The following is a 22,141-nucleotide window of genomic DNA, read 5'->3' as shown; positions in this document are numbered from 1 at the left end:
GAGTGTTTTGGGGGCAGCCCACAAGTGTCGCCATACTTCCGGCGCCAACATAGCATGCCCACAACCTCCTAACCCATATGTCTTTGGAATGTGGGAGGAAACCTGAGCACCCGGAGGAAACCCATGCAGACACGGGGAGAACGTATAAACTCCTCACAGACAGCGGCTGGAATTGAACCCGAGTTGCTGGCACTGTAAAGCGTTATGCTAACTGCTACACTACCGTGCCTGCTCAACCTGCAAGTTAACCTTTAGAGAATCCTGCACTAGGACTCAAGTCCCTTTGCACCTCCGATTTCTGAATTCACTGCCCATTTAGAAAATAGTCTACACCTCTATTCTGTTAGCTCCTCCCCTCTGCTCTGGCTGCTGCAACTGGAGAAAACCCATTGCAGTGGTGTGGTGTCCAGGACTTTATTTAATCAATCTATGGGAGTCATTTTGTTTTCAAATTACCTCTTTTATTCCGTATACCAAGTGTGATATTTGTACCAAGTTAGTGAAAGTGAAGCAAGTTTACAGAGACCTGCACTGCTATTCCAACTAACTTCAAATTTTAAGAATAACGTTGTTCAAGGATTTGACTATGAGAAGCGTCTATCCTAACAACTCATTTTCATTTCAGCATTTTCTTTTGTATGGAATCAGATGTTTTTTTTTGGTACAATGGAATTTATAGAACCTCACCTTCTGCTATTTACTTACCCAGAAACAAGATTTTAGAATAGAATTGAAGTAGTGTTTTTTTGTAACAGTCAATTTGCCATTGTTTGGTACATTTTCATTAATTGTTTATATTTGAGAAACACTGTGATGGTGGAGGGACTCAGCAGGCCAGGTATTTGCCTGTCATGTAACTTGGACTGTAAGGCTGAGCGTCTTGTTCTGGTACAATAAATTGAACCTACAAGTAAAATACATCTTCTGAATAAAATACTGTTGTATTCCTTCAGGCTCCTGTCTAGAAAAAATCAATTGCAAATTGTGGTTGATCTTACCAGCCTGTGTGAGTGCTTTACTTTTAGATTTTAGAGGATGACCACTTATGTTTTATGTCTTTTGATCAGCTTGAGGAATGGTGGCTAATCACTGCCTATTTGGAGGTCCGAATGCCATCAATGTTGAATGTAAACTTTGGAGGTTGTGCTCCTTACCTGGAACATTTTTGGCCACCAAAAGAAGGCACACAGCTTGAACGAACTGCGATATCTGTTTACTATACACTGCAGTTTTGGAATCTACTTAGAAAGTAAGATGCACAGTAGAAAAACTTAAAGCACATGTTATATTGAAAAGTTCACTAAGATAGTAGAAAGTTGATTACAGTTTTAGGGTGGGTGAAAGAATTTGCTTCAAGGATAATTTTGTATTTTAAGGTTGTAGAATTATATTTGTTGAAATTAAATTCCAAATGAAATATCTTGGAGTTTGGTGGGCTTAAATTCAGATTTGCATGTCCTGTTCTAGAGTTTATTGTGTTTACTTCGCAGTTGAAACACAGTGCATATTGATTGCTTTTATCAAATTTAGTTCCCCCAGTTATTTAATTTTGGCCACTGTTCCACACAATACTCTGAAAGTCATTAGATATTACAGAAATTATCAATGGTTATTTATATATACATGTAATATGGCTTATTTTCATATAATAGAATTTACCTTTTATTGATTGTATACCTTAGGGTGAATTATGATGAACAGTATTACATGTTTATAATGTCAAATTGATGTATACGGAAATGATTGCTTTTATTTTCCACAGGTTGTGCTGCTCAAAAATCTTAGCAGTTTTTTTTTGTCACTGTAGTTGTTCACGTACATTTTATATAAGACGATCATGTTTTATTTTTGTTTCTTTATCCCAAGGGAGTGCTTGGCTGTGCATAAAGCTGGTGGTGTGCCAATAGATATGAACCAATTTCGTATGCTGTACAGTACCTGCAAAATACCTGGAGTAACCAGAGATTCCCTTATCAGCTACTTTAAAACTGGTAATTATTCTGTTCAAAAACAAATACAAAAACAGATAATATTTGGATTCCTTACTGGTGTAAATATAGAGTCAGATCCTGCTGCCCAAAATCTCTGGCTGCCTGCACACAGCTGCTCTGGTTACGAAGGGCCAAACTCACTAGCTTTCTGCATCCTGAAACCAGACAGTGCTACGCAAGGTCTTGGTGACATCCGGGCCTCAGATGCATTGCCCCTAGAACACCCATAATGGACCATGAAAAAGGGAAAGCAGGGGAAGAGGGTTGCTCGTTCAGAGATGTTTAAAAAGTTGCATAACTTATTTTTAAGAAATAATTAAAACACAATAGAGTACTAAATTGTTGAAAAGACTAAAGTATTATAATTTAATTAAAAATAATAACTTGGGCCTTCTCTATCAAAAGCCACAGTTAGGAAAATTCAAGTAAAATAGCTCAGAAATAAAAAAATGTATATTGTAATTTGCTGGTTTTAAGCTTTTAAACTGTGGATCATGTTGTTATGAATACAACCCTGTTTATTTTGTTGGTACTTTTTAATGTTTGTGAAATAATGACTCATGTTTAAACAGTTCCTTTTCATTTCCATGTAGAAGCTGAAGGTCCATGCCCTTCGCATTTAGTGGTCCTTTGTTGTGGGCGAGCATTTGTCTTTGATACCCTGTGTGACCATCAAATCCTTACACCGCCAGAGTTGTTCAGGTGGTTATTTGCTCTTTCTTAATAAACCATAGATGCTTCACTGTTTTGTTTTAGATTTACCTTCGACTTTTGTAATGTGAACATTAAGCTCTACTTCCAGGCACTTTTAAGATAGGTGATGAAAGCTTCATGATAAAGGATTATTGTTACAGTATAACTGATAAGCAATAATGCTCAAACATCTGCTGTAATTTGACTTTTTAAAATATTGTTGAGGTTAACTATTTTGTAGCCTATGATTTGCCAAGGCAGGGCATTAAATATCTCTAGAATTAAGTAGGTTTGTCCTTGGAGGTTTTGTTTTAACATTGTTGTTCAGTGGTAGCATTCTTGCCCTGACTCGCTAGGTTGTGGGTACAAATTCATGGGATTTGAGCACAGTTCAGATTGGCAGGCAATGCAGCAATTGGAGTGTGTTGCACTGTTGGAGTGCTATCTTTTGGATGAAGTGGTAGACTGAGGTTCTAACTGATTTTTCAGATAGAGTCAAATATATTTCTGTTTTATTGTGATAAAATTGTAATCTTGTGTCCAGATTAGCATGAAGTAACGAACAATACAATGGGAGGTATCCAATTTAGATTTAGTTTCACACTGTGAGCATATATTACTTCATTTGTTTAAAATTTCTGAAAAAATAAGTTAGTTATTTGAAAAGTCCACTATATTTCTTCTTGGTCTGAAGTATGTATTTGATACATGCTTATATCAGAATATTTGTATCATTTAACATTTGCAGTTAATAGTTGACCATGAATTTAGTTTGGGCATCATATCTGTTCTATCTCATTATATCCATCCCCATAAAAGTATTGGACTCCAGCCCTGCCTTACTTCAGCTGCAGCTGAAACTCTCGTTCATTCCTTTCGTTACCTCCAGACTTGACTATTCTAACTAGCTTATGGCTAATCTCCCTTCTGTTGCGCTATGAAAACTTGAGATCATTTAAATTCTGTTAGCTGTGCCTAACTCGCACCAAATCCCATTCACATTAGCACTGGCGTGATTGCTGCTCTACACTAGCTTCCAGTTAAACACTGCCTCAGTTGAAAAATTCCCATTCTTGTTTTCAAATCCATGTGTTTGCCACTCTCTGTCTCTAATTTCTTCCAGCACCTAAAATCTCAGATAACTGTGGTCTTTGGGATTCTTGAGCATCTAAAATGTAGTACTCCCATCACTGGTCACCATCCTTTCAACTGCTAACACTCTAAGCTCTTAATGCACTCTCAAAAGTTCTCTATGCCTCTTGTCTTTGGTCGTCTCCCTACCATCACTTTTGAGATGCATCATTTTTTATTTTACTTGTTCTTATTTCTGCTATGCATTAATCCTGTGAAATGCCTCAAGATGTGTTTGATTTGTGAAGAGTGCTACATACATAGAAGCTGTTGTTTCAAAATCTGTTAGGTAGTTTACAGCAGGTTTGTTGAGTACTTAGAACTTTCAAAATTTTTAATTACGTAAAAAGCCAATTAAACCAGTGATCATCTTTACGTTAGTGAACAGAGAGATTTTCTTTTTTTTTTGCTCTATTGCATATTATGCAATCTCCCCATCCTGATATCAGCTTTGCATTTGTGGCCTGCCAGCATCACCAATGATTCTTCTTTTGGTTGTCTAATAGGAAACAGTTGAAAGTGGCTTATTGTAAACCAGTCCTTTTTATCTTGCTGTTCTTCCTCCCATCATGAAGAAATACTTCTACATTCAGCATTTCCCTGTGATAGTGCAGATAAAAAGTAGTGCAGGGCAAGAGAACTACATTTTGCTCAATACTTAATGACACAGTATTGATCTGTCTTCTACAACACAATTTTTGCTTTATATTACATTAACTGATTATCTCATTTAAAATATTTAATTGAACTGAGTGCTGGAAGTTCTATACGGTAACTAGATTGTTTATTAGCATCTCTTGCTCATTCTTGTCTCTTCACGTAGGCAACTCGCTTATATCAGGGAACGATGCAACAATGAACCAGAAGGGCCAGGTGTGTCAGCATTAACTGCTGAGGAAAGAACGCGATGGGCAAAGGTATGTGTTTTAGGGCAGCTCTCTGCTACTGTTGTTAAACCTAAGACTGATTTTGTTCAGAGACAGTGTAGCGGTTAGCATAACGCTATTACAGCGCCAGCGACCCGGGTTCAAATATGGCCACTGTCTGTAAGGAGTTTGTATGTTCTCCCTGTGACTGCGTGGGTTTCCTCCGGGTGCTCTGGTTTCCTCCCACATTCCAAAGACATACGGGTTAGGAAGTTGTGGGCATGCTATGTTGGCGCCGGAAGCATGGCGACACTTGCGGGCTGTCCCCAGAACACTATATGCAAAAGATGTATTTCACTGTGTGTTTCGATGTACATGTGACTAATAAAGATATCTAAGTAGATTGGGGGATTCAGTATTTAACTTACAATCCAATGTTGTCTTTTAACTTGAAGTATGAATTAGGCATCCAATGGAAATACTTCTATCTTAAATTCACTTTTTAGTTCTAGTTTATATTTTGGGTGAGCCTGGTAAAGCTGCTTTAATTTCTCAGTTTTGGGATGGCCAAATTCGGAACCTGGATGAAGGATCTATGGCCAGCTCCCCTGCCTGAAGGACAGTGGAGTCCGAGGTGGGTTTTGAGTACAAAAAAAGAACAGCTTTGCTGCTCATTTCTTTAGCAGTAGCTCGCAAGTTGACTGTAGGCTTTTAGTCCACTGCTACTGTACCCATCCAGTAAATATACATTGTATTTCTCTATTTACTGTAAAAACAAAATGTAATCACAAAGGTGAATCAACTTTTAAGATGAATATTGAAATTAGCTTCAGACTCCGCTTGTGTTGCATCACCTTTCCATATTTGTACTGAACTTTTGGGAACTTTGCAGTAGTTGCCCTGTAATTAGAGTTCATGCTGTCTGAAAAGGAAGCACAAGAATTAACAAATATTTTTCAAGTAGTAGAATCAAATCACAGGCAAACTTAAGTGTATTGTTGTTTCCTTCTCATAGAGACATAGAGCAATACAGCACGGATACAGGCCCTTTGGCCCAATGAGTCCATGCTGACCAAGGTGCCGATTTGGCTAGTCCCAATTTCCTGCATTCGGCCCATATCCCTCTTAGCCCCGCCCCTCCATGTACCTATCCAAGTGCTTCTTAAATGATACCATTGTACCTGCCTCAATCACTTCCCCTGGCAGCTCGTTCCATATACTCACCACCCTCTGCGTGAAAAAGTTGCCCCTTAGGTCCATTTTAAATCTTTCCCCTCTCACCCTAAACTTATGCCCCCTAGTTTTGGATTCCCCTACCCTGGGGAAAAAGACTGTTAATATTCACCTTATCTATGCCTCTCATAATTTTCCTTTCAATGTATCTAAGCCAGTTTTAATGTTGTAAGAAAATATTCAGGAATTGTGTTTACAGTTATTTATTCCATTTGTAGATCCAGGGTCTGGCACAAATTCTGCTGATGCTCACACATTGGAGAGAAGCAGAATTAGTTCAATCCCTTTATATTCTATTAGTTGGAAATCATAAAATTTAACAATACGCAAGAACATTATTAGAGCTTTGAATCTAAGTAATTGACGCACACCATGGTTATGTGCCCATTTTCATGTCTTTTGGATTACAGAGAATTTGTCTTAATAACCCTGGACAATGACATCAAATAGCTGGATTGGATAATTCCTTACAATTTATCATGTGTGTTTCAAGCACGTAGATGAATTAAAAATGAATTGGGTTAATCTAAAGTATCTGGGTATTAGTTGGCAGCATCTAAAGTACAAATAGACATCTGCTGCAAAGTCAGAATAGATTTTATGTTTATTAAGGTAAGGGATGTCAGTGCAGCAGATTTGAACCGTTAACTTGAAGTGTAGTTGATGCCCATTTTAAGCACCTTCATGGCCTTGTGTAACTGAGCAAAAAATGTGCTTTATCCTCAATCTTGTGGAATTAATGTTTTTATCATGCCTATGTGACATTGTCACTTAGTGACAAATTTGGGAGACCTTTGTCTAGTTGCTCCTTGATTTCTGTGAACTGCTTGATTCTTCCTTCCAAATATTATCTTGGATTCAATAGTCTAGATCTTTGCTATTGACTGAGCCTCGTTCACTATGATCTGGATTATGACTTTACCTGCCAGCCTGTAGTGAGCATTATAGAAAAGTTAAGCATAAAATCACTGCACATTTACCACTGTACCTGATCAAGTATTTAATAAATACATTGTAGCCAGGCCACATTCTTTGAAATGATTTTCTAATTTCTTTAAGAGTTTGTAAAGGGCATTTGAGCAGTATACCCAGAAACTGAAATATATTATTGAGACCTTGTGTCTGCTCTCCAGGATTGCATTGTAATTTGGACCACATCACAAGTACGAACATTTTATGAACCAGTTTTGTTGATGATGATCCTATGTATCTGTCTTCAGATTGACTCCTCATTTTTTATATAAAAACAGAAACACTTTTCTTTTTCACTCTGATCATTATTTTTAAATGAACACAATAATTCTATCAACCAAAATTATGCATAAGCAGAATATGTCTTTAAAGTGGAGACACAAGAGTCTGCAGATGCTGGAATCTGGAGCAACAAACAATTTGCTGGAGGAACTCAGCGGGTCATGCAGCATCTGTGGGAGGAAAGGAATTTTCCTTTCCCCTGCAGGGTTTTTTGACCTGAAACGTCGACAATTCCTTTCCTCCTACAGATGCTGTGTGACCTGCTGAGTTCCTCCAGCAGATTGTTTGTTGCTTATGGCTTTAAAGTGATTGGTTTGCATTGGATGAACCTGAGTCATTATTCAGGTAGTACTGATACAACATGGAAAAAAATGCTTACTTTCCATCGTGAAGGATTCTTGTTTTTTCTTTTTTTAAATTTTTTTTTCCCTTTTCAATCTTTTATTAGTTTCCAAATTAATACAGATTAATATATAACATCAATGATTGTACATGTAATACAAAGAGATCAAGAGAACAATCATGGCATAGATAATCATAAAGAATAATAAAATATAAAAATAATCTTCAGATCTCACAATCTCTTAGTAGATGAATACAATATAAAAGAAAGGAAAGAGAAAGATTTATTGTGTATATAAAAGAAAAGAAAGCAATAATCCCCAAATCAATAAAAAAAATTGTAGATAATCAAACCAAACTAAAAAGAAAATTTCAAAAAAAAACTGGACTGAAATTTCTCAATAGAAACAGAGCAATATTATGTCATCAACTCCGTTCCTCTAAATTGAAAAGTTATTGAAAAGAGATCTATGTCATATGAAAGTATTGAATAAATGGACTCCAAATGTCTTCAAATTTAAACGAATTTTTTCCAAGTTTAAACATGATATAGTTTGAGAGAACCATTGAAAAGTAGTAGGGGGTATTGGATTCTTCCATTTAAGCAAAATGGATTGTTTGGCCATTAATGTGACAAAGGCAATCATACGGTTAGCGGAAGCAGATAAATGGCCAGACTCTATCCTTGGTAATCCAAAAATTACAGTGTTAGGGTGAGGTTGTAAATCAATATTCAGTACAGTTGAGATAATATTAAAAATGTCTTTCCAATATTTTTCCAAAAGAGGACAGGACCAAAACATATGTGTTAGAGAAGCCACATTTGATTTACATCTGTCACATATAGGACTTATATGGTGATAAAAACGGGCTAGCTTATCTTTTGACATATGGGTCCTGTGAACTGCCTTAAACTGTATCAAAGAGCGTCTGGCACACATTGAAGATGTATTAACTAAATGAAGAATTTTCTTCCATGTCTCTGTAGGTAAAGATGTCTGGAGTTCACTTTCCCATTCATTCTTAATTTTGTCCAGTGACTCTGGATGTATTTTCATAATTAAATCATAAATTATTGCTATCAAGCCCTTCTGATGAGAATTAAGACCTAAAATTTTTTCCGTAATTTCAGTCTTGTAAGGTGTCGGAAAAGAGGGTATAGTAGCTTTTAAAAAATTTCTAATCTGCAAATATCGAAAAAAGTGTGATCTAGGCAAATTGTATTTGTTAGACAGTTGTTCAAAAGATGAAAAACAGTTATCAATGAATAAATCATGAAAACATATTATTCCCTTCCTTTTTCATATGGAAAAAGCTGAGTCAACTCTGGATGGATGAAAGAAAAAATTAGATTGAATGGGACTTGACAACTTAAATTTATTCAATCTGAAGGATTCTTGAGATGAAAGTTTATTGGAAAAATAAACATTTATGTTTCTGATGATTTTCATTTTAACATTTTGTTACAGGCACGGGAACATCTAATTAGCTTGGATCCCAATAATATGACTATCCTGGAACAAATTCAGAGGTCCTTGTTTATACTATCATTGGATGATGCTAGTCCCCATGCAACACCTGACAATTATTCTGAAGTGAGAAATATCAATTACTGATTTATAATGATGTTTGTTTTGGGATTTTGTTGAATAAAACTTCAAATGAAAACAATAATGAAGATTTTAAAAACTGCAGATGCTAGAAATCTGAAATAAAAAGCAGAAAATGCTGGAGTCACTCAGCAGTTTAGGCAGCGTTTGTGGAAAAAGAAATAGTTAACATTTGAGACCTTCCATCAGTACTGGGAAAGAGTCAAAACTTATCTTGTATAGCAAAGGCAGCTGAGAAGGAATGGATAGAATAAAAGGATAATGTAAGGGCAAATGAGTTAATGTGGCAGTTAGAATCAGGTTATGCTTCTTTGCCTGTGTTATGTGTTACTAATAGCAAGGCAATGGGACATGCCCAGCAGGTCAGGCTATAGAGTCATACACCATGGAAACAGGCCCTTCAGCCCAATTCGTACATGCCGACCAACTAGTCTACCTGAGCTGGTCCCATTTGCCCACATTTGGCCCATATCCCTCTAAACCCTTCCTATCTATGAACCTGTCCAAATGCCTTTTAAACGCTGTAACTGTAACATTTAGTTACTGTCAGTGGGGTCATAGAACCATAGAACAATACAGCACAATACAGGCCCTTCAGCCCACCACGTTGTGCCGACCTTTAAACCACACCTAAGACTATCTAACCCCTCCCTCCCACATATCCCCCTATTTTAAATTCCTCCATATGCTTATCTAACAATCTCTTGAACTTGACCAACTTATCAGCCTCCACCACCACCCCAGGCAGCGCATTCCATGCACCAACCACTCTCTGGGTGAAAAACTTCCCTCTGATATCTCCCTTGAACTTCCCACCCATTACCTTAAAGCCATGCCCTCTTGTATTGAGCATTGGTGCCCTGGGAAAGAGGCGCTGGCTGTCCACTCTATCTATTCCTCTTAACATTTTGTATACCTCTACCATGTCTCCCCTCATCCTCCTCTCTAATGAGTAAAGCCCTAGCTCCTTTAGTCTCTCCTCATAATCCATAGTCTCCAATCCAGGCAGCATCCTGGTAAATCTCCTCTGCACCCTTTCCAATGCTTCCACATCCTTCCTATAATGAGGCAACCAGAACTGAACACAGTACTTCAAGTGTGGTCTAACCAGAGTTTTGTAGAGCTGCATCATTACCTCATGGCTCTTAAACTCAATCTCATGATTTATGAAAGCTAACATCCCATAAGCTTTCTTAACTACCCTATCCACCTGTGAGGCAACTTTCAGTGATCTGTGGATATGAACCTCCAGATCCCTCTACTCCTCCACACTACCCAGACTCCTGCCATTAACCTTGTATTCCACCTTGGAGTTTGTCCTTCCAAAGTGTACCACCTCCGGATTGAACTCCATCTGCCACTTGTCTGCCCAGCTCTGCATCCTATCAATATCCCTCTGCAAGCTTCGACAGCCCTCCACACTACCCACAACACCACCACCATTGGGCACACCAGGTTGTTTGCACGCCTGATGCCAGATATTAAGGAGAGTATCATGGAGAAAAAAAATCTGAGCCAAAATCACAGATGGATGACTTACAGAAATGACCTGTTCTGATACTAGCAGAAAGAAAGAGCAAATGACCCAACATTGAAGAATTCAGTATTGAGTCCAGAATGCTGTAACGTGTCCAGAAGATGTTGTTCCTCAAGATTGCGCTTGGTCTCATTGTAACAGTATTGGAGGCCACAGAGTGGGAGTGGGCTGGAGAGTTAGAGTAGGTGACTCATTCTGACCTATCTGTCTGTGGCCTCCTGCTCACTCTTTCTTTCTGACTTGATAGGTGATATATGAACATCATACGTAATCATAACCAAGCAGCCTTCATAACATTTTGATTCTTTACTCCTTTCAGATGAGTTTATCAGCCCTAACTGGAAATCCAACTATACGATGGGGTGACAAGTCCCACAATTGTATTAGTTACTCTAATGGAACGTTTGTTTCAAACTGTGATGTAAGTGAGTCGAAGAAAAAGGTTTCTTTGCATAGAATGTTATGTGGGCAAAATCAAAGGACTGTCTGCTCACAGAATAATCTCTTAATGCATGAACTGAATGACCAATTAATTTGGTGAATTGGCTCAGAGTATAATGTTAAACAGGACTGGAAGGAGATTGCTTCCACTATTTCAATGTTTAGATTGTAGTCCGGCCTTGGTTTAATATCTTGTCTGAATTTTGCTTCCTCTGATAATGCCACACCCTCCTCTTAACGGGTTAATTGGCCATCTGGGAATGAATTTTTACCAGAAATATTTGTTTTAAATTTTGTCACACTGAACTTCTTTTCAAAACATCATTCCCATAAATTCCAGCACTGTTTACCCATCAGATAACCTCAATATAATGCAAATGAATAGCAATTAAATAACTATTATTTTAGGAAGTATAACATTATTAGTGTGAGTATTAACATGATTTATTGATTTTGTTTTGACCCAGCACTCTCCATATGATGCAATGGTCATGATTACCATGTGTTATTATATTGATCAAGCTTTGAAGAAGGTGGAAGGAAAATGGAAGGTATGTGAAGAAAGCTATGGGAACAATATCTGTCCTCCATTTTTAATGTTAAATGTATGCAAGGGCACTACTGGTTACACTCATCTCCGTATACATATTCCCATTGAATTGAGTTTGCAGAGGTGAGTATTGCCAGTGGCTGACTCAGGCATGCCCTTGTCTTTTAACATCCAAAGACAATTTATATTATTAAGATATCTTTATTAGTTGCATGTACATCGAAACACACAGTGAATTGCACCTTTTGCGAAGAGTATTCTGGGGGCAGCCCGCAAGAGTCGCCATGCTTCCGGCGCCAACATAGCATGCCCACAACTTCCTAACCCATACGTCTTTGGAATGTGGGAGGAAACTGGAGCACCCGAGGAAACCCACGCAGACACACAGAGAATGTACAAACTCCTTACAGACAGCAGTGGGAATTGACCCAGGTCACTGTCGGGTGTACATGATATAAAATTAAGTTCAATTATTATGTGCTCTTACAGTGGTGATTCAAATTACATTATCCATTTTGATGTTTGAACTATATTTTATGAGACACGAACTATTCCTATCAAGTATTTTCTCAGTATTTCATTGATTTGAGACCCTTTAATCAAGTGAAAGAGAAATTGCTTTTCTACACCGAGGGTACAATTTTCTGTCATGCTGTCACATCAGTACCATAGATATTTTGTTTTATTATATTCTAAACAAATAGAACTTCATACAAAAATGAGATTCTGTTGTTAACAACAATGGAGCCCTAGGAATCCCACTCCACGCAAAAGGGTGTTGCAATGAAATGCCGATGGCCATTTTGCTATGGAGCCACCCATCTGCCAACTTGGAGCAACTGAAGCAGATCCTTTGGCCCATTGAGTCCATGCTGACCAATCCTACATTAATCCCATTTATTTTATTCTCCCCATATTCCCATCATGGGCAATTTACAGTGTCCAATTAACTGACCAATCTACACATCTATGGGATGTGGGAGGAAACCAGAGCACTTGGAAGAAACCTTCACAGTCACAGGGAGAATGTGAAAACTCCACACAGACAGCACCTGAGGTCAGGATTTAAACTGGATCTCCGGCACTGAGAGGCTGCAGCTCTACTAGCTGTACCACCATGCTGCCCAATGTTAGCGTCACATTATGTCATTTGTTCACTGGTATGGTTTGTACCTCCGCTTGTAAACTAATTGCCTTCTAATTTAGAAATAACACATGGTATTACAAATCTTTTTCTCAGGGATCAACTGCAGTACGTGACCTGCCTTTGCCAGAGGAGCTGGTTTTTGTGTTGGATCAAAGGATTCTAAATGACATAGAGCATGCTAAACAACAGTATTACAAGCAGGTACAATTTAGATCTAAATCCCAATTAGCACACAGCTAGTTTTAAGATTTACAAGTGGCAATATGCAATGTTATCTGACGTGACTTGTATAACCATCCTCATCGTGAAGAAAAGGGTTAGCCTACCTTAACACAATAAGCAGCCCCACTGGTATTCAGCAGCGGTATCAATTCATCCTTGGGTTCATATCCTTTCCAACCCTCTCCCTTCTCTATCACAATGACATCCTACCAACTTGTCACCAACCAGAATCTCTGCACTCCTCATTGTGGTCTTTGCCGATTTCCATTTTCAATGTTCCAAGATTTTCAGCTATACTTCCAACCTTAAGCTCCAGAAGTCTTTCTCTAATGCTTTTCACTTTCCTGCCTTTCCCTTTGCCTTTAAGTAACCTGGCAAATGATGCCACTTACCTCAAAGAAGACAATCCACAAATCTCTGCATGTGGACTTCTGCTTTTCTGAGGTTGTTTTCCAACAGGTGTCAGTTCAAAATATATCTGCACTTTTGTGACATTTTCAAGCCAGCAAAACTGCCAGTTGCATTGAAGAATTCTCTTGCATAGAAAACCAAGAAGGAAAAAGCACAAGTTTTAATTAATATTCTAAGATTGAATGTAAAATAAAGGCACTTTGGTAGATACTGGAATCTCATAAATAAAACTGTAGAAATAAAACGTATTTGAAATTCATTATACTTTGAATATATACATGAGGAAATAACAATCCATATATAGTATTCTTTAGTGATGAAAAATTTGATAAGCACTAACTATGCCTCATGTATTTTTTAAAAAAAACTCCTTTCTTCATTCTGCAACAAGCCAAAATATTTTTGTGGTATTTTATAACAGTCTGTAAAGATATGAAATTTTTGTTAATTGACCACACAGAAGAAAGGTGCGAAATAGCATAGACTTTGGAGATGCACGGAGTCACTGACAGCATTGTTGGAATTAAAGAAAGTTTGCTCAGAAATTCTGATGTTTCTATAAGTTTCATCAGACAGTCACTGAACACTGGTGATTTTGTTCTTTTTGTAAAATCTAGACCAAAATCTCTGGCTGTGCCATATTTGTCTGAAAGTGCTTTTATGAAGGAACTTTAGATTTTTTAAAATTACGTTGAAGATGTTCATTAATGCAATATATGTTCACCTAAAAAGGAAAATTTTATTGGTATTATTGGAGTTAATTGGTTGTTATAGCTATTTCCTTCAATTGACCTTGCTTGGAGAAAATTGGAAATTTTTTTGTAAAATATGGAAAATTCCATTAATGGATAAGGAATGTGCTAATTCAGCTCTGTTAAATTATGGAACTTCATGTAGAGCACAGCAGCTACACTCTCAACATTATAAAATATCTTAACAATTTAGTGGCAGGAGAGCAATTATGTTTCCAGTTGAGTAAAATGCTTAATTTGCTGTTGTAGAATTCCATTACCGCTAGAATTTAATGCAAGCTGATGTTTTCACACTGGAATATTTATTTCTGGCTGTTATGGTGTATTTTGATTTAAAGAATAATTACATTGATTGAAAGTACACTTGATTTTATCCCCTCAGTCTGGGCCAAAACCAGTCCAGGTTGAAGCAAGGGATGTGTGCTGACTTTCTGAAATGTATTTGGGCAGTCTTCATCCAATTTTACATTGGTATGAACTATATTGTAGCATAGAGCATTACTATGAATCTTAAAGCCTGGGAGTGATGCTTTGTGCTTTATTGGGTGTCCAAGATCAGAAGAGCTCTCTTGAGCACTATTCTCTCTAATTGAGATGAGGGCAGTTTAAAAAAAAATAAGGATGGGGATGTGGTTGTAAATTGGTTCAGTTTCTGGGAAGGTATGTGCAAGCCTGGATTATTGTTCTAGATATGAGTTTGAAACCCATGATGGCACATGGGAGTTTTAATTCAAATAAATAAAGCTGGAGTTTAAAAATAAATGTTGGAATTAGTAATGATAACCATGAAACTACTTTTTAAAAAATACTTGTCAATTAAGGCACATCTATTCCACTAAAATCATTCAGGGAAGGAAATCTGCTATCCCCTACTTGATCTGGTCTTTACATGATTCCAAGCGCACCAATGACTTTTAACAGTTCCCTGATATGAACGAGGAGACAATCAGGAATGAATATTAAATTCACCGACACCTACTTCTCATGAATAAAATATACTAAATCAGTCTGTTCCGATGCCCTGCTAAATGAAGTAATAGTGAGGAGGCAAGTTTGCACTGTGGTTGTGGGGGTGCTGGTGGAAGAAGAACTTACATATGCAAGCTGCACTAAATTTGTTGTCTAAACATGAATTTGTTTACCAGTATAAGGTTAACTAGTGTTGATTGAGATTGATGGAAGTCTACTTTTACATGAACGTTGAAACTTTTGTTTGATTTTGCAGGCATCAGATGTCCAAATTATCAGTTATGCTTTCACTGCCTTTGGCAAATCTCAGATCAAACAGAAAAAGCTTCACCCAGACATTTTTGTACAGCTTGCCCTTCAGCTGGCTTACTATAGGTTGCATGGACGGTAAGCGTGATGATCTTTTCAGATCAAGTATCGTACTTATTCTACAATCCTCACTTGTATTGCATTGCATTTACTCATTTCAATGAAATGAAAACACTTAATATAAGCGTGATATTTATGGCATTAAATGTTAAGAATACACGTTTTTTTTGTTCCTTCCATCGTCATTTTTTTTCATAGAAAACTGCCTTTGCTCTGTGGCATGTTGTTTTAGGCTCTAACTCCAGTGACTTAGCACAAAATCACTGCAAACTGAGAGGGAGCTGTCAGAGGTGCCAAATCTCATTTCAGGTATTAAGTTGAGGCTCCATCAGATGGCTCTAAAAAAACCTAAAAGGAGCAGGGAAATTCTCCCTGTTGCCCGAGCTAATGTTGCTATCTAAACGAAAATCATTAAAAATTGTCAGGCTCTTCATCTCATTGTTGTTTGGAGGTTCTTTTATCTGAAAATTGGTCACTCTTTCCCAATATTGTAACTTTGATTACATTTCTCAAGTGAAATTGTGCAAACGCTTTATTTGCACAAGATCTTCATTTACACAGTATTATGGTGTTTTGTCTACCACCCTTTTCCAAAAGAAAATGTTTATGCTAGGAAATTTTTATTTAGTTTTTTTTATATTATTTACCACAAGGATCAATTGGAACATTAACTAAATTCCCACCCGCAGTTCATTCAAAGGTATTGTACTTGAATGACTGTGATTTGCCTAAACTCAGTCACTGCTGACTTGTGAAAAATATGTCTATCATAAAGCAGACACCATTGGGAAAGACTTTTATAGACTATGCCTGAATGGTGAAATTAAAGGTATCAATAATTTAAAATAAGATTCACAAGCAAGAAACTTAATTTCAAAACATTGGATTTCACCCAGCACATCCATTTTTCTTCTTGTTTCTTAATCTATTTCAAATATCTTTTCAAGAGAAAATTGTAAATATTGCCTCTATCCACTGGAACATTGGCATCTGCAGAGCAACACAAACCATAATCAAGGTGAATGTTTTGCATCAGTTCCAAAATGCAGCCATTAATATTAGGGAAAAAGCAGGTAGTATTCCAGAGTTTCTTGCATCTTTCTACTCTACAAATTTATTTATTGTAATTGTGTTATAACTGAGCATGAGTGGGTAATAATTTGTAAAAGGTTATGCTGGTAACTTAACTCTGAAAATGATCATGTTTTTATAATTGGATACTGCTACATTAACTTCCTATATTTACGTACCTTCTATTTCTGTTGCCTGATTTAGCCTGGAAAGTGCTGGAGTTTATATTAATGAAATAGTGGGGCAGATGGGCACTTCTGTGTTTCATAAACTTATTAGACGATTGAACCTTTTTATCCAGAAATATCCATTGACCTAAGAGCAGCTTAACTGCAGGTAATACCTAGACAACATAACCTGCCTTTACTTAACATTTCTTCACAGGCCTGGCTCCTGTTATGAAACTGCAACAACAAGACGATTTTACCATGGCCGAACTGAGACAATGAGGCCCTGTACTGTTGAGGCAGTGGAATGGTGCCGAGCAATGCTGGATCCAGCAGTTTCTGTGGGTGTTTAATTTAGCCATATTATTTAATTTTGTATTGTGTTCATAACCTTTGCATGCAAACTCATAAAAGGGTATTAAATTGTTAGATAATCTATTCAAACTGTATTAAGTTACAGCAGCATTTGACTTGTAATGCAAAGTTGATGGTATTAAGCATATACATATGTAAAATTACTACTTTTATGCAATGCCATATTTTAGGCTGGATCATTCAACTGTAAGTCCACCCATGACTTCCAAACAGTTTGCGGCCAATGTGCACTGCTCACTATCCAACAATCAGCAGGCCAACCCCACACACACTCAGTACCATTTGGCACTTAGCAGTATGTCGGGGAAGTCACATGGCTGGCTCTCTCACACTTGTGCTAATGATCTCACTTCCTTTGTTTTACAGGTGAATGGCATGGAAACACTTGGCGATGTTTCTTGGCTGTATCTTATTTTTGGAGTGAGGAGCAGCCAGATAACCACCCTCACGCCAAAAAAGTGGACAGCTGAAAAACATGGGATTTCCATGGCAATCATAAGAATGGTCCCTCAAACCTGCTTCATAATTCAGTAAGATCATAGTTGATCCCATATTGGCTTCAACACCACTTTTGTGCTCTTTTCTCATGTCCCTTAACTCCTTTTTAGTTTAAGTATCTGTCAGTCTCTGCCTTAAATATGTTTAATGATTTGGGCTCCACATTTCTTAGCAATAGAGAATTAGTGACCCCTTATTCTGAAACCCTGTCCACTAAATCTAAATATCCCCACTCCAGGAAACATCCTCTCAACATCCATCCTGTCAATCACCCTTAGAATCTTTTGTGTTTCAATAAGATCACCTCATGTTTCTTCTAAACTCTAATGAGTATATGCCCAAACTGCTCAACCATTCTTTATTTATTGCCCCATTCATTTCAAGAATCAACCTTATGAAACTTCTCTGCACCGCTTCCAGTACAAGTATATCCTAGAGAAGTCCAGTATATCCTGGATATACCCAAGTATACCCTTCCTTAAATATGAAGGTCAAAACTGTAAGTCGTACTTCAGGTGCATTCTCACCAGTACTCTATAAAGATGCATCAAATCTTCCGCACTTCCCTACTTTTATACCCCATACTCCTTGCCAACATTCCATTAGCCTTCCTAATTACTTGTTGTACTAAGCCCTTTTGTTTCATGCACTAGGACCCTCTGATCCCTTTGTACCACAACATTTTGTAGTCTCACTCCATTTAAATAATTGTCTTTTCATTCTTCCTTCCCAAGTGGATAACCTCACATTTTCTCATATATTCTCTCTGCTAACTTCCCACCCACTTAACTTCTCTACATCCACTTGCAGGCTCTATGTTTCCTCCTCACAACTTGCAAACCTTCTATCTTTGTATCAGTAAATCTGGCTGCAATACAGTCGACCTCTTCATCCGAGTCATTAATAGATTATAAATGGTTGAGGTTCCGCACTGATCTGTGTGGTGCTCCACTAGTTATTCATTGTCAATCCAAAAATGAACCATTTATCCCAATTTTGTTTTCTGTTAGTTAGCCAACCCCTTCTGTGTGCCACTATAATACCCCTAAATCCATGGGAACGCAAGAGTTTGGAAAATTTTGAAAATGTTAGGACCAACTTCTGCTTTCATTTAATTGTTGGTTGGTATTTTAGGCAAACAATTATATGGGAAAATTAACCAATTGTACTCAGACTATCCCAGGCATTCCAGATGGAGCCAGAGACCCTGGGAATAGCTGCTTTCTCATTCAAATTACAGCTTCTCACCATTCAGCTGCACCTTAAATTCTCACCGGAGCAGTATAGCTGAATGGTGGGGACTGCCCCCTGACACAATGTAGTGAGGGAAGAGCTTCATGGACAAGAGGGCAGTCAGATGGTCGTTAGTTTGGTGATCAGCAGGACGTTCTACTGATCTGAACGCCTTACTGCAAGAAACAAAGATAAGTCTTGGCAGTTACCCTGATAAATTCATGGATCAGGAGATCTGGCCCGTTATCTCAGGAGCTTGGTTGACAGCTCTCTGTTGCCTTCTGTGTGTTGGGATTTGGCAAAGTACTTCTTAGCCTGCTGGCAACTTTCTGCTCTGGTTGGAAATAGGAATACATAGAAGAGTAATTGCTGATGTATTTCATGATGTATAGTGTAGTCATGAGTTTCTCCTAATATCCTAAATAGCAACAAGAATTATGAGTAGTTTTTCCATCCTCATCTCAGCTCTAAAGTTGAATTTCTGATTTATGTTCGTTACTGGCTGCTGATTATTTGTAACCTATACCATGAAAACTTAAAAATTCTTGTTGTGTAGTAACTATATGAAGCTGATGTTAATTTTATATCTGAAGGCGTATGGATGTTTGTTGTATGATTTCCTTCACTGGCCAATATTATTTCTTCATAATATAAAGTTATAATGTGAAATAATTTTACCTCAAGGTACAGTAATTGCTGGAATTTATTGTCCAAGCCCAATCCAACATAGTTGGAATTGGAGTCGCATATTGACCTGATTGGTAGGGATGGTAGATTTACTTCTCTGAAGGATGTTAGTGAACCAGATGGATTTTTACAACAAGCTGGTAGCTTCACAGTTACCGTTATTGAGACTATGTTTAACATTCTACTTCCCATAGTAAGAGATTAGTAATTTAGGGTACATGGATTTCAGTTAATAGGTAGAAGGATTAGTAGAGAGAAAAAAATATTTCATTCACTGATTAGAGCTTGGGACCCTACTGCATGAAGGAGTGATGGAAGCAGAAATCCTACTTCCACCACCCTTTGTGTGTGCTGGCTGGTGGGTTAAAGGTGAAGACCAGGGAAATCTTGTTCGGGGATGGAGGAAAAATGGTTGAGAGCAGAAGTACAAGAACTGGAATGGATACTAAGGGCCATGCCAACATGGCAGAGGGAAAATTGGTTAAGGAAAAAGATACGTTGCCAGCATTCAGTTTCTAATGTCAGGATAGAGTGGGAGAAATGAGGGAGAATGGAATAATGACTTTAAGAGAGTGGGATGGGAGGAAATGTCAAATGATGTGGAATTAGAGGGCTTTATTGTAGGAGCTGGTCAGTAGCTCGCCTCCCATAATGAAACTCAAAAAGCCAAGGAAGGCAAGAGGAGGAAAATGTCAGGTGATGGACAGCGTAAAGGTATGGGTAGGGTGGAAATTGGAAGCAAAATTGATGAACTATTCCAGTTTGATATGAGAAGTGGGGACAGCACTGATACAGTTATCAACGTACTTGAAAAAGAGCAGAAGAAGGGGACCTGAGTACAACTGAACAAAAGAATCTTCCACAGATGCTATAATAATAAGTAAGAGATAGTACGAACCCATGTTTGTTCCCATAGCAACACTTATTTAGTAGAAGTGAGAGAGAGTCAAAGAAGTTGTCAAATGTGAAAATAAGTTAACCCAAATGGCAGTGGTGACTTTAGAAAAGTCAGTGTAAATGTAAAGCAGACTTCTCCACTTTATACTTTCATTTTTGTTTTGTACAAGGCAGAAGAAAATATATCCATGTATTCTTTAATGTTGCTTAAACAATCAAGCCTTCAGTTGAATAAATTTTTTATTAGCTTCACCAGCTTATTGCCAATATTACCTTGTTTAGAAGATGAATTTAGTAACCTTATAGATTAAGCAGAATGGCTTTGATTCTGAATGTGTGTGTATATAAGTAATTTGAAAATTTACCAGCAAGTAGACTTTGACAGAGATATGTACAGTAAAACTCTGATAATCTGCTATCCGACCATTCAGAAATCCCAATGCTCTGGCATCTGGCTCACTGGGTGCTGCTTCCTACACTCCCTTTTATTCACCAGGGCTGTCCCATCTGGCTCACCAAGACCCAGCTTCCCATGCTCCCCTTCACTCAATGGGGCCCCGCTCCTCACCCACCTTTTCACTCAGTGCTTCCCACCCACCCTTCCACTCACTGGGGCCCCTCCTTCTACCCGCCCTTCCACTCACCTTGTTCTGTTTTCCACAGCCCCTTGAAACATACTGGAAAATTTATTATTCTACTTTGTGACGTCTTAAAAAAGGACAGATTAAAATGTGTTGGAGTATTAATAGGAATAACATTCAACAGTCCAGAAAATCTGCTAGTCTGGTACCACCAAACTTCTAACCATGCCAGATTAACAAGAGTTTTACTGTAAATTACTAAGCAGTATAATCAGGTAACTAATATTACAATGGAATAAATATTTCTTAAATTGTGTTAAAGTTGGCATAAGACTCCGACTCTATTAAAAACATTTTTCTGTAAATCTAGTTCCAACTCTTGATGTTGAGTTTTTTTTACATTAACTACCTAAAATTCTAGAATATGAAACGTCAGCAGATGATGAAGAAGTCCTTTGTAAAGCATCACAAATTGATGACTGAATGTCAGAATGGTAGAGGTAAGTAGCTTGGTTTTGTTAGTCGATACTTAATGAATTTCTAAGTTATTGTAGATTTTATTTATAATTTTGTTACTAAATTTATGCTTCAGGGTTTGACCGGCACCTCCTGGGTCTCCTTCTTATAGCTAAGGAGGAAGGTCTTCCTGTGCCAGAGATCTTTTCCGATCCTGCCTTTACTAAAAGGTAACCATTATTCCCTGTTTCACAGACAGAGACAATAGTGCCATGGCTTGTCTTAGCTGAAACAAATGATGTTATGTACATGACCTTTAAGGGACAGACAGCACACCACCACAGGTATAGATAGGGAGATGGTAGAAATGTTAAGTCATTGTTTCAGTTCAGTATTTATCAGGAAGGTGGAAGAGGTGGACATGACGTTAGATGATGAGATGAACAATGAGATAAGTCCATTTTAAGCAGAACAAGGGGAGGTATTAAACAGAGGAAAGAACCCCAGGCTTGGATAGGTTGCATCCATGTGTTTTAAAAGCATCTAGGAAAGAGAGAGCAGGGACATCACTGCGCAAATTTAATAATTGAAGAAAAAAAAAATCTAGTGCCAGAGAACTGGAGGATAACTAACATAATATCTATATTTATGAAGGGAA

General features: G+C 37.7%; 1 protein-coding gene across 3 annotated transcripts in view; it reads left to right on the top strand.

Moving 5' to 3' along the window:
• Positions 1-22,141, top strand: part of crot (carnitine O-octanoyltransferase) — a 45,939-nt gene that overhangs the window by 20,083 nt on the left and 3,715 nt on the right. For all 3 annotated transcript variants that reach the window (XM_052016412.1, XM_052016414.1, XM_052016413.1), the window contains 12 exons: positions 1,068-1,249; positions 1,867-1,991; positions 2,585-2,693; positions 4,639-4,732; positions 8,980-9,105; positions 10,977-11,078; positions 11,566-11,649; positions 12,889-12,996; positions 15,406-15,536; positions 16,974-17,097; positions 21,449-21,527; positions 21,620-21,713. In XM_052016412.1, the coding sequence (XP_051872372.1) occupies positions 1,068-1,249; positions 1,867-1,991; positions 2,585-2,693; positions 4,639-4,732; positions 8,980-9,105; positions 10,977-11,078; positions 11,566-11,649; positions 12,889-12,996; positions 15,406-15,536; positions 16,974-17,097; positions 21,449-21,527; positions 21,620-21,713 (1,358 nt within the window). The remainder of the gene's footprint in view (positions 1-1,067; positions 1,250-1,866; positions 1,992-2,584; positions 2,694-4,638; positions 4,733-8,979; positions 9,106-10,976; positions 11,079-11,565; positions 11,650-12,888; positions 12,997-15,405; positions 15,537-16,973; positions 17,098-21,448; positions 21,528-21,619; positions 21,714-22,141) is intronic.

Source organism: Pristis pectinata, chromosome 5, assembly GCF_009764475.1.
Source record: "Pristis pectinata isolate sPriPec2 chromosome 5, sPriPec2.1.pri, whole genome shotgun sequence".
Lineage (NCBI taxonomy): Eukaryota > Metazoa > Chordata > Chondrichthyes > Rhinopristiformes > Pristidae > Pristis > Pristis pectinata.
Note: the sequence above shows the minus strand (reverse complement) of the source record. Positions and strands in the feature narration are given on the sequence as shown.